At 41.1% G+C, this 13,963-nt stretch overlaps 1 protein-coding gene across 1 annotated transcript; it reads left to right on the top strand.

The window, feature by feature from the left end:
• The first annotated feature begins 444 nt into the window (after positions 1-444).
• rsf1b.1 (remodeling and spacing factor 1b, tandem duplicate 1) lies at positions 445-13,779 on the top strand. Its single transcript, XM_086099010.1, has 15 exons — positions 445-606; positions 2,038-2,129; positions 2,246-2,338; positions 2,447-2,652; positions 2,714-2,811; positions 3,166-6,515; positions 6,615-6,899; positions 7,832-7,936; positions 8,014-8,093; positions 8,176-8,230; positions 8,309-8,492; positions 8,564-8,777; positions 9,353-9,561; positions 11,038-11,217; positions 11,309-13,779. The coding sequence occupies exons 1-15, from the start codon at positions 453-455 to the stop codon at positions 11,842-11,844; spliced, it is 5,841 nt and encodes a 1,946-aa protein (XP_085955136.1). The 5' UTR covers positions 445-452; the 3' UTR covers positions 11,845-13,779.
• Positions 13,780-13,963: the final 184 nt, after the last annotated feature.

Raw genomic sequence — 13,963 nt, 5'->3', positions numbered from 1 at the left:
GGCAATTACATCATTATTCCCACTTAATTAATTTAAATAACTTATTTTTTAACTATACATTTGCAATTATTTAGTCCAAATACACTAACTGTAAATATTGCTGGCATTGCATCACTTTTCAGGAACCCCCAAAATGATTTTTGTTGAGCCAATCAATCACAATGCATCGTCACAGAGCGCAAGCCTTTTTCAACACTTTGCTTGGTGATTGGTGAATAATTTATAAACATAACTAACACTCGACTGACCAAGTATTATTAATTTGTGAAATTTATAATTATCATTACTCTTGTGTAGGTAGTATTACTGTGCATGGTATGGTGTCAGGTGAACTATTTTGATGTTTTGCTTTGTCTTCTAGCTTCCTGTATTTTATTTTGTCACCAGCGGAAGTCCCGTTGAGCGTTCCCCGGACGCTTGCGCACTTGACAGGTTGGTGTGGAGGGAAAAAGATGGCTGCTTCGGCGGCAACGGCGAGTTGTCCCCCTGTCCTGTGTCCCAATTACGCCGTCATTTGCTCCTTTCTGGACCGGTACGGAGCGCAGCTGGACCTGCCGGAGCTCACCTTCCCGCAGCTGGAGCGATACCTGCGGGACACATCCTCAGGTAAGGCTCGCGAAAAGAACCCGGGAGGGGGAGGAGGCAGGAGGAGAGACTTCAATCGCTGGTACTGAGCTAACAGGGCTAGCGACGTTAGCAATGCTGTGTTATTGTGTGCTTCTCTCACCTTTACCTTCAGTCTAATGCACATTTAACCAACACGGGATCTTACATTTGAGATCATATGTGAGCTCATAAGCAAGGACGCGTTTAGTTGGATGTTAATTGACCGAATTAACCGCGTGTTTGTGTCACTTTTTACGCTTTTTCATTCCCCCTCCGCTTTGCAAGCCTTTATTCGTCGCTCCTGAATACAACACGTACAGCTAGCTCGCTCGTTTAATCGCATTTTCCGGGTTGCTGCGGTGATGCTAATTGACGAAAGCGTCGTGGGCGTTTCAACTGTGCCAGTGTGTTTAAATGCCAGTCATAGAAGTAGAAAGCCGTACTTTAATCACTGTTAAAACACCAAATTAAGTGCTGCTTAGCCGCTCGCCCGGATGAGTTCCGGTGCGTGCCGCCAAATTAAAGGCTGCCGTTAGCGTTTGGTTCTAACGCAGTGAAAGGACTTCCTGTGGAGAACATTGTGGTGAAATTGACGGGTCTTGCGAACTACAAAAGGGATTTTTGATTGAAAACGTGATTATGTTCATATATTTTCAATGATGTGTAAGAGCCAAGTAACAAAAATATGAAAGTGTTAATTATCTAGAAATATTTTTACTAAATTTTTATCTGTACATTTTTAAATATTGAGTAAATAAATCTTCCTATATTAAATCATATTGTAATTTATTTTATAATTATTTTATTTTATTTTCTGTACAGTACTTTAAATATTTGTTATTATTTATTCGTTTATAATTGCCTAAATAATTATTTTATTAATTAGTTGAATGTTAAATTGTCCCTATTTAATTTCTGAATTTTTATTTAGTTTGGGACCTCCTATATTATTGTTTTATTTCTAGTTATTCTGCTATTAGTCAAATATCCTTTTTTGTTGTTGTTAATACCATAAAATAAACTAGTACATCTCACCTTTAATTAATTTACATTTCGAAATGTTTTAAATATATTTTAAATGAATACATTCATTTTTATATAGAGCCTTGAAATGATTACATTTGTGGATATTTTTGATTAAATATTAGACTAATTCTCATATTTAGCATTTACATTAATCAATGTACATTCATTCTTATTTCAATGTATTGTCAATTTTGTCACAAATGAGTATAGTAGTCAGATTTCCATTTTTAACTACCAGTCTTAAATTACAATAATTGAATATATGCATTCTCTCATGTCACATTCAAAAATGACTGGATAATATTCACAAATTTGTTTTAGTCTTATTGTATAATTCCTCAGAATGTAGAGCTTTGCAGCAACATGTGAATTCTGTATTGGTTTTAAACATGTGTTATTGTTTAGTTCCTAAGTTGCTAGTTGATCTTCACGTCAAGTTGCTGAGAAAGATCGGGAAGTCAGTGTCAGCAGACAGATGGGAAAAATATCTAGTCAAGGTAAAAAAAAACAAAGCAGTATTAAACTGACGTGAAAATGTCCACACACAAAAAAGAAAAAGAAAAAATACAATCTAACTGCAAGTAGAAATGTTTTTGTTGCGGTTCCGTTGCAGATATGCCAAGAGTTCAACACGGCGTGGGCATGGGAGCTGGAAGAAAAAGGATACAAGAGCATGACATGGGAGAGCAAGGCAGCCATCCTTAAAGTAAACAAACAAATATAAACACACAAACATTGTTCAAGTTCCACAAAAAATGCCAAGAGCAAATATCTGCAACGATGCATAAAAAAATGTCATATTTTGCCTGTGTAGTATCTGTGCGAGTGTCAGTTTGACGACAACCTGAAGTTCAAGAATGCCATCAATGAGGAGGACCCGGACAAGATGCGTCTGCAGCCCATCGGCCGCGACAAGGACGGCCAGATGTACTGGTTCCAGCTGGACCAGGACAACAACGTTCGCCTCTACGTGGAGGAACAGGACGACCTGGACGGCGTTTCGTGGAAATGCATCGTCAGGTACGAGGAAGAAGAGGCGGTGTTTAGTTGATGCTGATGGTTGTTTGGTTCTTTCTCGTAGAGATCGCAATGACTTGGCTCAAGTGGTGGCTTTACTCAAGACGCATATTGATCCCGAGCTCTTGAAGCGAGACACCAAAAGTGAAATGGACAAAGCAGGTATATTATTATTATTATTATTATGAAACTTTTTTTTTTGAAAAAAATAATATTTTTCTATGGCTCATGGATCAAATTCCAAAAACGTTAAAATTTTTTAATTTCCTATTTTTTTTAAATACATATGTAGTTATGTACTTTAATGTATATTAAATACTTTTGAATGTCATATCCTTGACTTGTTTTGAAAATCATGTCTTGGATGATTGATTGACCACTAAATCTTAGAAGGAAAATCCTAAAATGTAGATCAAAAATTGACCTGGACTTTGGTGAATTTGGTTGGACCACACAAACCTATTTTCTTGGTGGAACAAAGTAGAAAAAAAATCAAGCTGAGCTTTCTATTTTCAGGTGAAGTAAAAAAAGATGAGAGCTCATCTGATGAGGACAGCAAAGACTCCACCAAGGCGGCCTTCCAGGTGTCACCAAAGACGGAGAGCAATGGACAACTGGATCACACAGATGAGCTCAAATCTGAGACGTCTGAGATAAAATCGTCAGTGAACGGCATAGCGGAAGCTACGTCACAGAAGTCGGTGGATCACGGTTTAGTAAATGAAGTCCAGACTATCAAAGAAGAGCCGATGGACACGTCGGAAGCCAAGGCGGAGACGCAGAGCGGGGACCCTGCTCCAAAGTCCTCCCCTGAAGAGGCCAAGCGGAAGAGCGTGGATGAAATCCAGCAGATGAAGAACGAGCAGCAAGCCAAGATCCCACTGAAAAAAAGAGGCATGAAGTTCACGCCGGTGTCTCCGCTCAAGGACAACGCCAAACCCGCCGCCGTGTCCGAACAGACACACTGTGGGCGCGACCACGTCAATGGTGAAGTTCAGCCCACGTCAGAACGCCTCCAGCCTCGTTTGAGTGAAAAGGGTTTGGCATCCACAAAGGAACAGAAGGATTCTAGCTGTCCGGAGAAGGACACAGTTACGCTTCTTGACAAGGAAAATAGTGTAGCAACAGAGAAGGCAGCAGCGACATCTTGTTCTAAAGAAGCTGATGACAAATCGTCCAATCAGGAACTAGACAGGAATTTAAAAGCGCCCAAGCCAACAGATAAAAGCACAGAATTGCCAATGGAGGACAACATGGACACGACTCTAAAGAATAAGGACAAATCAAATCAAGAGGTCAAAGACCGTGATTCAAAAGATAGAGAAAATGCTCAAATAAATCTGGATTGTGTGGACACGTCAACAGAAGAATCGAGCAAATCCGAAAAGCACACGTGTGAGAGTGAAATGGATTGGTCGCAGGCTGCTGAGGAGGAATCGCACAAGAACAAATCTGTGACCAAAAAGGAAGAGTGGCAAAAAAATGCTGCGGGGAGCCAAAACTTGACAGTCATTAAAAAGGCAGATAAGCCTGCAAGCCAGAAATCCCAAGAATCGTCTGAGTCGTCTGTAATCAAAAAGGTGAACACGGTGGAGTTGTGTCAGGAGATGGCTCCTAGCGACAGTGCGAAAACCAGTAGCGCTTCTGTGACTGACTCCAAAAAGCCAAGAATGTCGGACACCTCTGAAGACAACCGGTGTCGTGACGCTGCCAAGATGGACGACTCGCCGTCCAAATCCGCAGAAGAAACTGTGAACGCTGCCAAAGACGACCAGCACAAATCAAATCAGGATGAGCAACCTAAGACGCTTGCGCCTGAAACTTCCGAAAACTCAATCATGGACCCGGACTCTGAACAGGCTGACAAAATGGAGGTGGAGCACCCATCGGCGGAAAACGAGGATGACAACAAGAGGCTTGAATTTCGAGAGGGCAAAAGCCAAAGTGAAACCACATGTGATAAAACAGAAAAAGCTAAAACGATACAACATAGTGGCAAAAACGTGACCGAAGAGGCCATCATCAAAACTCTAGCGGCTGTAAGCAAAAGTGCAGAAGACGAGTCCAAGACACAGACGGAAAACGTCAAACAAGATCTGCCAGACGTCAAATGTCAAGAAAGCAAAACGGAATTGACGAGTGATAAACTCTCCAAAAGCGATACGTCTGAGAACGCCGCTCTTGATGGGTCCGAAAGGATGAAACCAGACGTTCAAAGTGTGACCCAAGAACATAACATCAGGGCTATGTCGAAAACCAGCGATCAACCCGTTGTTCATGAGGTAACGCAAAGCAAAGACGAGGCAGACAAGTCCAGGAATGAGTCAGAAAACGGTGACCTTGAATGTCAAAAGGATTCCACAAGGGCTAAACTCTCCAAAAGTGCAGAGAAAGATGCAGCTGATGGATCTGAAACGGCAAAACCCGTTGAGGCGACACAAGAATGTGATGACAAAGCTCAACATGACGCAAGACTTCAATCTCAAAAGGAATCTAAAACCGGAAAACTCTCCAAAACGATGGCGAAAGATTCTCCTGATCAATTAAAAACGGTGAAACCCATTGACCAAAACAGGATTGCAGAAAATGACGACAAAACTCTGGAGAAAAAAGAAGACCCGAGCAAAAGCAACGAACCCGTCGCCACTAAAAGCAAAAATGAGGAAGAATCCAATAAGGAGGCGAAAATGGAAACGCTCTCCTCCAAAACAACAGAGCGAGATGCTGCCGATGAATCCAAAAAGACGAAACTCAAAGATCAAAAAGCGACGGAAGAGAGTGGCGGCAAAACACCACCGGAAAGCAAAAATGAGGAAGACAAGAGTCCATCAGATTCAAAGCTTACGTGTCCAAAGGATTCTAAGACGGAAAAACTTTTCCAAAGTAACACGACGACGGAGAAAAACTCTTCTGATGAATCCAAAACGGCCAAACTCGGTGACCTCAAGACGACAGAGGAGAGTGACGGCAAAACGTCAGCACAAACCGAGCCATCAGAAGACGGGAAGGAGACGAAAAATGGCCACCAAGCTCTGCCAGACACAAAACAGAAATGTCAAGAAAGCCAAAAGGTTCCCACAACACATCAACTTTGTCCCAAAGACGATACAGAAAACGATGAAACGATAAATCTGAAATCCAGTGATCAAAAGCTTCTGGTGGAAAGTGAGCGATCGGAAGACAAAAGTAAGGCAGCTAAAAGAAAAAACAAACAAAGCGAGTCCAAGAAAGAGACCGTCAGCAAATGTCAAGAAAGCGAAAAGAATTCCACAACGGAAAAACTCTCCAAAAACGATAACACATCAGAGAAAGATGAGACGGATAAAAGCAAAAATATAGACGATGAGTCGAAATGTTCGCCTGATGCAAAGTTCCAAAGTGATGAACTCGGCCCAAAGGACGATTCAGAAGACACAGAATCCAAAACGACAAAACCCGACGATCAAACCGCGACGGCGGGACGTGACGGCGAAGAAGCGGACACCGACCAGGCAGCTAAAAACAAAAGCGAGGAAGACGAGTCCAAGAAAGATGCGGCAAATGGCGGCGAAGAAGCTCGGTCGGACAAAAGCGGCGGCCGGAGTCGAGCCAAAATGGCGGCCCACCGACGCTGGCTGAAACTTCAGCAGGAGGACAAGCAGGCCGACTCGGAATCGGACACCAACGCGGGTGGCACTGGCATGTCCTTGAGACGATCGCCCAGGATCTCCAGACCCACGCAAAAGGCTGTGGAGGTCCAAGACAAGAAGGTCGACAAGCTTCAGGAGAAACAAGACGAGGAGGAAGAAAAGGAGGAAGAAGTGAAGATTGTTGTGCGGAAGCCCAAAGAAAAGAACGTGGATCAGGACGGTCAGCCCAAACCGAAGGCGAGTTTTCCTCCTCACTTCCTTTCCCATTTATTAAAATAAATAAATAAAATTGTAACGCCTTTGCTGATTGAAGTCGTTTTGTGTTTCGGTGTGAAGGGACGGAAGCGGCGGAAGGCGCGCTGGTCCAACATGCGCAGCCGCCACAAAAGGAAAGGCTCCGAAGACGACGACGACGACAGCGACGAGCAGTCCAGCGAGGACGAGGAGAGCGAGGAAGAAGAGGACGACAGCGACGAGGACTACAAGGTGGAGCGAGGGCCCAAGAGGCGCCGACGCAACCGAGAACGCCGCAGTTCTGACTCGTCCACGTCCAGCGACGACGACCTGCCGCCCAACGACGACCCCTGCAAACATTGCGGGCTTCCCAACCATCCAGAACTGGTGAGCAGACGCACGTTCGCTGCCAGCTCAACCAAAGCCGCCATTTTGTGACATTTAGAAGTGATAGTGACACACAATGGGAAGGATAATGACATCGTTGCCATTTTTAGCATTTCCATAGTAAGAAAATGCTCATTTTAATTTTAAAATGTAAACAAATTTAGTTTCATTATTTGAAAATACATAATAAATAAAAATAAACATTGACAGTGCATTTTAATTTGATAAATGTAATCAATTTAATTATAAAATAAAATGAAATGTTTTAGAATTTTTATTTATACACCAATTTTAAATGAATTGTAAAACAAACTGTAAAAAATAAAAGTGAAATCAAATGGATTTTAATTAACAATGAAATACAAAAAGAAAGAAAAATATTTTGTGCATTGAATTTTAATAAATTCTTAATTGTAATTGAATAATTAAAAACTAAATGTGAAATGAAATTAAATAAATATAGCATATATAACATGGCAAAAGACTAAAATGGAATTTAAATGACTAATTTGTAATTAGTATAAATAATTTAACATATACCAATTACAATTAAATATTAGAATACCTTTTTTTTAAGTCGTTAATTTACCTATTTAGTAATTGTTATAATTGTATTAAATTATACACGTGTAAATAACTAAATACAGAACACATTTTAATTACAGGTACATTGTATTTTAATAAATTCTAAATTAATGGAAATAATGCAGCCATTTTTTAAGTTAATTGATTTTACTGAATACATTTACACTCCAAAATAATGCATTTAATGGAAAATAATGAAAATGTTTTAAGTATAATAAAATATTATTTCTAATATATAGTACATAAAATATACAATATGCATAATGTTCAATTGATTTTAAAATCTTTCTGAATAAGTCTGTCATTATGTGCAATTTCATGATTTTTATTTGTTTGTTTTTGTGCAGATCTTGCTGTGTGATTCGTGCGACAGCGGCTACCACACGGCCTGCCTGAGGCCGCCCCTCATGATCATCCCCGACGGAGAATGGTTCTGCCCGCCCTGCCAACATGTACGTCTCAATGACAAAGAAGAGCATGTTAGGTGCTTTTTTGTTGTTGTTGTACTAAACTGTGACTGTTTCTGTAGAAAAAATTGTGTGACAAACTGGAAGAGCAACTGCTAAACCTCGACGCCGCCTTGAAGAAGAAACAACGGGCGGAGAGAAGGTGACACCTCCCTGTTGCGTTGGCATTTCATCAAACTTGAAGTGTCTGTCGCTGATGTTGTGCTTTTCCTGACGTTCTCCAGGAAAGAGCGTCTCATTTATGTCGGAATCAGCTTGGAAAACATCATCACGCCCTCGGTAAGGACGCAACGAGGCCGCCAAACTCGCGGTTGAGTCCCTGACCTGATTATTATTATTTTTTTCTTCTGGTCTTAGGTGGAGTTGGAAGAGGAGAAGCAGGAGGTGATTGTGAAGGAGAAGAAGAAGGAGGCCAAGCCGCGTAAGAGCTGGGGGCGACGCTCCACCAGGGCCAAGAAGAACATCAGCTACAGATTCGACGAGTTTGACGAGGCCATCGAGGAGGCCATCGAAGAGGACGTGAAAGAAGCCGAGGGAGGAGGTGAGCTTTCCGCAAAAGTATTTGGACAGCGAGATTCGTGTCTGATGTCCTAACGTGCCAACGGTGTACAGGAGCCGGCCGCGGCAAAGACATGGCCAACATCACAGGGAGCAGGGGGAAGGACATGGCCACCATCATCCAGTCGGAGGAAGCCAAGGAGAACGGTCAACCGCCTCGGCCCAACAGCGGCCAGCGTAAGAAAAAGCGGCGGCGCCTCAACGACCTGGACAGCGACAGCACCGCGGACGACGACGAGAGCGAGGACGAGTTCTGCCTCAGTGAAAGGTAAAGCGGCCTACACGCGCACTTACGGCCCATTTTTGAAAATTGGAGAGAAGCCAAACATGACGGCGGGAGAAATCCCCTTGTGTGTATTCCAGACGACAAACGCAACACACACAACCACATTTACCTCATTAGGTGTTGTTGTAGTACCAATACTGGCCTGTGGGAGGCAGCATTGTGCCATAAGAAAATACAAAGAAGAAGAGCAGTAGCAGAACTGTTAGCTTATCTAAAAACAAGGTTTCCTGAGAAAAAAACCTCTTAAACACACCTGAGGCTAGTCTTTTAGAGACATCCAATAATCGGGCTTTGGCTGATTTTGATCGAAAGGGGTGAAAAATGCTCACATATGGCCTAATTACCAGTTTAAATGATATTCAACAGGTTTAATGTGCGGCCTTTTTTCAAGCAGGTCATGACAACAACAAAAATCTATTTTAACACACCACATCACAGGATGTTCACAATCTTTTCGAAACATCCAATAATTGTGCTTTTCTGACTTTAAAAGCAGCAAATTCTCAAATTGGTCTCAATTTTCATTATGTCTATTCAACCGTTTTGTTTCCCTCCAGCTCGGAGGAAGAATTCGTGGCGTCTGGCAACGAGACGCCGGCCGAGACGGACTCCGACGGCGGCAGCAGCGGCAAACGCCGCTCGTCCAAGTCCCGCAACAAGAAATCGCTTCAGCGACGACGGAGCTCCCGAAAGCGGCGGAGACCCAAAGGCTACTCGGACGATGAGGAAGTGGAGACGGACGACGACGACGACGAAGAGGAAATTGGTACGAACCCGCTTTGTGGCACTCATTCACAACAACACAAGTCACGAGGCTAGTATTACAGTCAAAAAACACTTTTAAAAATGTAAACTATAACAAAAATACATAAATTATTGGATAAAAATAATATGAATAATATGAAACATTTATACCATATTATATCATTTTCAAATATGGTCATTTTGTATTTCATGTTTTTAAAGTTTTTTTTGTCTACATTTTTTTGTTTTTAAATATTTTTGTCATATTTTGTATTCTTTGTAACTTTTTTAACCCTTGTATTTTTCATATTTGTGTATTTTATAGAGCTGTCAATTTTATTTTTTTAATCAGATTAATCACATCTTAGAATTTTGATTGAATCGATTAATCGCTTTTTTATTAACATTTTTTTCCCGCCAAATTTGAAGCGACCGGTTATGTGTTAATTCTTTTGACGTTTAATGTTATGAGGACGTCTTCAATATTTTTTGATCCACTGCACATATCCTCCTCTTTTTCTAATCAGTTAATTACTTGCATAATATTAAATGGAAAAAAATGACCCCAATATTTTGACGTGAACAAATATTCTAAATGTGATACGCAAGCAGTTATTTAATGCTTTACCTTAATGCATGTAATTATGTTTATTGCTCAAACACAACCTGTGCTACCTTAAATGTAGCCATCCGCTAAAGGATCATCTATGGTCAAAATTAATTTATGATTAATTAATCAGTTACTGCTTTAACTTTGACAGCACTAGTATTTTATGTCAAAACACATAGATTTTTTTTATGGATTTAAGTATTTTTTCCATATTGGATGAAAAGTCTGACATTTGAAAAATAAAAAAACGTTTTGTTTTTTTTATGTAATTTTTTTAAAAGTGTCTTTAAAAAAGTAAAAATGTACCGGTTTTTGCATGATTTTTACATAAGATTTGCTATTATTTAAAAATATTTTTGTAATGCATTGTTTAATCTCTATTTTCGTATATAAGATGTAATTTTCCTTAATTTTTCTTTTTTTATTTGAGTATATTTTCTCCACTTTTTTCCCCCTTTCACATTACTTAAAGGGACAGTAATGTGAAAAATCAACGTTTTGGAACTTGTCGCCATGTTAAAATGCTAATTCCTCATCAAAACCATCACAGAAGTTGTGTTTTCCTCCATTCGCCCCCCTATGACAAATTCTACAAGAAAACGAGCGGGTGCTCACTTTGTGACGTCATTAGGTGGGACCCCAACCTCGCACCGCCTCTGCGGGCTAAATATTGATAATACAATTTTTCTGTCTTGTTTTTTTCTTTAATCCATTTGTATCCTTGTCCTAATATTTGTGTAATTACCCTTTTTGTTATCTTACGACACTCAAGTAACTAGTCTATGGCGTTTGAAACCTAGCATGTTGGTGCAGTCATAAAGGGAGGAGCCTGTTTAGCAGACCATCAATGGACACGGAAACTGTTTGAACCCTCGTGTATCTCTGCAGCGAGCGCAGGTTCCAGCGAGTACAGCGACAGCGACCTTGACGTGAGCCGGCGGCGCTCGCGGCGAAGTCACAAGTCTCAGGTCAACTACTGCGAGACGTCCGAATCGGAAGGATCCCAGGCTGGAACCAATCTGGAGAAAAACAAACCCAAACGACGCCTGGAAAGTTCGCAAAGTGAAGGTAAAAAAAGGGGGTGGGGGGCATCAGTGATAATCATGTGAGTCAACCAAGTTTGCTTCTCTTGACCTCCTCCTTGCTTTTTATCTCCCAGCGAGCTTCTCCAGAGATTCCGAGGACGGCTCCAGAGACCGGCTGTCCAAACGGCGAGTTGACTCCTCGGATGAAGACGGGGACAAAGAGTCTTCGAAGCAGCGTGGCCGTCGTCTGGCCCTGAAACGCCGGAGAGCGTCGGAAGAGGAAGAAGACTCGGACGATGACTCAGAGGAATCCTCAGAGGAGGACCGTCCCATCCGTAAACGCGTCAACCGCATCGACTCGGACGACGACGATGAGGAGCAGGAGGAGCAGGAGCAGGAGGTGGAGGAGGAGGAGCAGGAGGTGGAGGAAGTGAAGGAGGAGGAGGAGGAGGTGAAACCAAAAGAGAAGAAAGCCACAGAGGATAAGACGGCCGAGGAGAAGGTTCCGGAAGAGAAGAAGGTTTCCGAGGAGAAGCCCACCGAGGAGTCGAAGGGAACCAACCAAATGGACTGTAGCAACGGACAACCTGCCAAGGAGGACGAAGACGAAGACGACCTGCTGGGCGTTACAGACCTCGTGGACTATGTCTGCAATAATGAACAATTGTAAAAAAAAAAAAAAGAAAAAGAAAAAAAAAGGTGTACGATTTCATTTTTTGTGCTATTGTATTTTTATATTCCTGTTATTATTATTATTATTATTATTATTATTGTACCCTCTTCAAGTCAACATGTAAAAAAAAAACAAAGGTCCCTCTCACCTGTTCTCCACATGCTCCCGCACCTCCGGTTTCCAGTTATTCCACGAGGAAAGGTGAGAGAGAAAAAAACACACTATTCCCTAGTTTTTCTACGCTAATATTAAAAAGGTGTCATGCATATATGTGAAGGTGTGAATGTATTCATGCTGATATAAAATGATAGATGACTAGTTTTTTTGTATATTGTACACAAAATATTTTAACTGCCATCTGTTGTCTGTGTTGTTTTTTTGTAAACGTTTTGAGAGTAAACACAATCTCAATAATGCTATCTATACTTCTCGTAATGTTCTTTTCTACTATATAATGGATATTTTTGTATACGGTGGAACCTCTGGAGTGGAGCACACCATTTTCCCAAGAGCGCTAGCAGCTAAAGCTAACACCTGTCTCCAGACCTTTTTTTCTTTCCAAAGCATTTCTTATAATCTACATACCAGACATCTTTTTATTTGTTGTCTAACAAAATGACAATGCCTATAACAGTAAGCTAGTTTGCGGGTAGGGCTAGTAGCTAATGTTAGCACTTTTTCGTCAGTACCCAAATAAGTCATTTTCTTTCTTATATTCAACACCTCTCAGAAGTCTTTGAGCCACTAGAAGACCATGTAAAGTCCCTACAAGTGTTTATTTTCATTCTTCGTTGCCTAATTGAACGATAATGAGTGCAACAGCGAGCCCTTAGCAGCTAGTGCTAGTAGCTAGCTGAGGCAAAGAAATTTTAGTTACCCCACATAAGTATTCATTTTTAATGTGTTCTTTAAATGTAAGTGGTGTTCTATAGGTACCGTTGTAGGTATGTAATCTATAACTTTATGGGGTTAATGTCACAGAGGAGTTCCTGGTTTCACACATCAGCTGTATTTCCGGTTCAGGTTTGCGACGTGTGAGCCGCGTCCCAGTACGTGCCCCTAGGTTGCACGTTCCTGTCGACGGGTGCGAGCTTGTAGTTAGTGTGTCTCAGTTGTCCGAAGCATTTCAGAGAGGTGAGACGCCCAACGGCCGGAGCGCGCGCGGTGGGAGGAACGCGGCCAGCAGTGGCCGGAAACGGCGCTGCGTGAAACGCGAAAGTCCGTGGCAACTACCCCATTGGTCATGTGAACTGAGCAGACACCTGTTAATTTCCATTTCAAGATGAGTATCATCACACTTCTTCTGTCGTGGCATAATGCCTAAAAAGCCAAAGAAAAAGCAGAGATTTTGAGTGGGAGGTCCAAATTGCAATGCTTTTGTGTGTGTGAACTTCTCAGGTTCTACTGTATGTACGTGTTCATTGCGTGTGGTCTGGCAAAAAAAAAGAAAAAAGAAGTCAAGAGTATTATTTTTTTTGTATAAACTTTTTAATAAGTAACCAACTCCATTTTGTTTTGTTTTTCTTTGTATTATTGTCTTCCTGTTTCGTGTTTTTTTTTTAATATGTTCATATAAGAGTACCTCGTTTTCGAATTGCATGGGCAAGGGCGGATGAAAATGCTCTTGGGGGGGCATTTACGGCCCAAGGACCAACATGGTCTTTGCTACGGCTATTTATCATCACGACATGCAGAGGAAAACAAAAAATTATTATTTTTTTTTTAAACTTGTATCTTTGAAGTAAGCAGAAGCTGCATGGGAACACAGTTGATGAAAAAGACAAGTGGATTTGTTTCCCCGTTACCTCATATTGAATGTGGGAGAAAAAGTACCGAAATCCTTCTGTATAGAACCCAGCGGACCCCCTTTTTGTTAACTGTTATTTCTTATGATCTTGTACATTTGTCATAATAAAAGTGCTTCTAAGCTTACCTTTTTTTTTTCTCCACAACCGCATTATTTCAAAAAATATTGCACAATTTGTTTTTTTATTTCATTACACAGAGGTTTTCTTTATTGTTATTATTTTGTCCTTTTTTTAAAAAAAATATATATTTAAATTCTAAGTTATTAAATAACTCATACTTTTGCTGTCCATTGAATGGAATTTGTCCG

This window comes from Leptonotus elevatus, chromosome 16, assembly GCF_054856555.1.
Source record: "Leptonotus elevatus isolate MCC_2025b chromosome 16, RoL_Lele_1.0, whole genome shotgun sequence".
NCBI classification, from domain to species: domain Eukaryota; kingdom Metazoa; phylum Chordata; class Actinopteri; order Syngnathiformes; family Syngnathidae; genus Leptonotus; species Leptonotus elevatus.
This window is presented reverse-complemented; position numbering and strand designations above follow the sequence as displayed.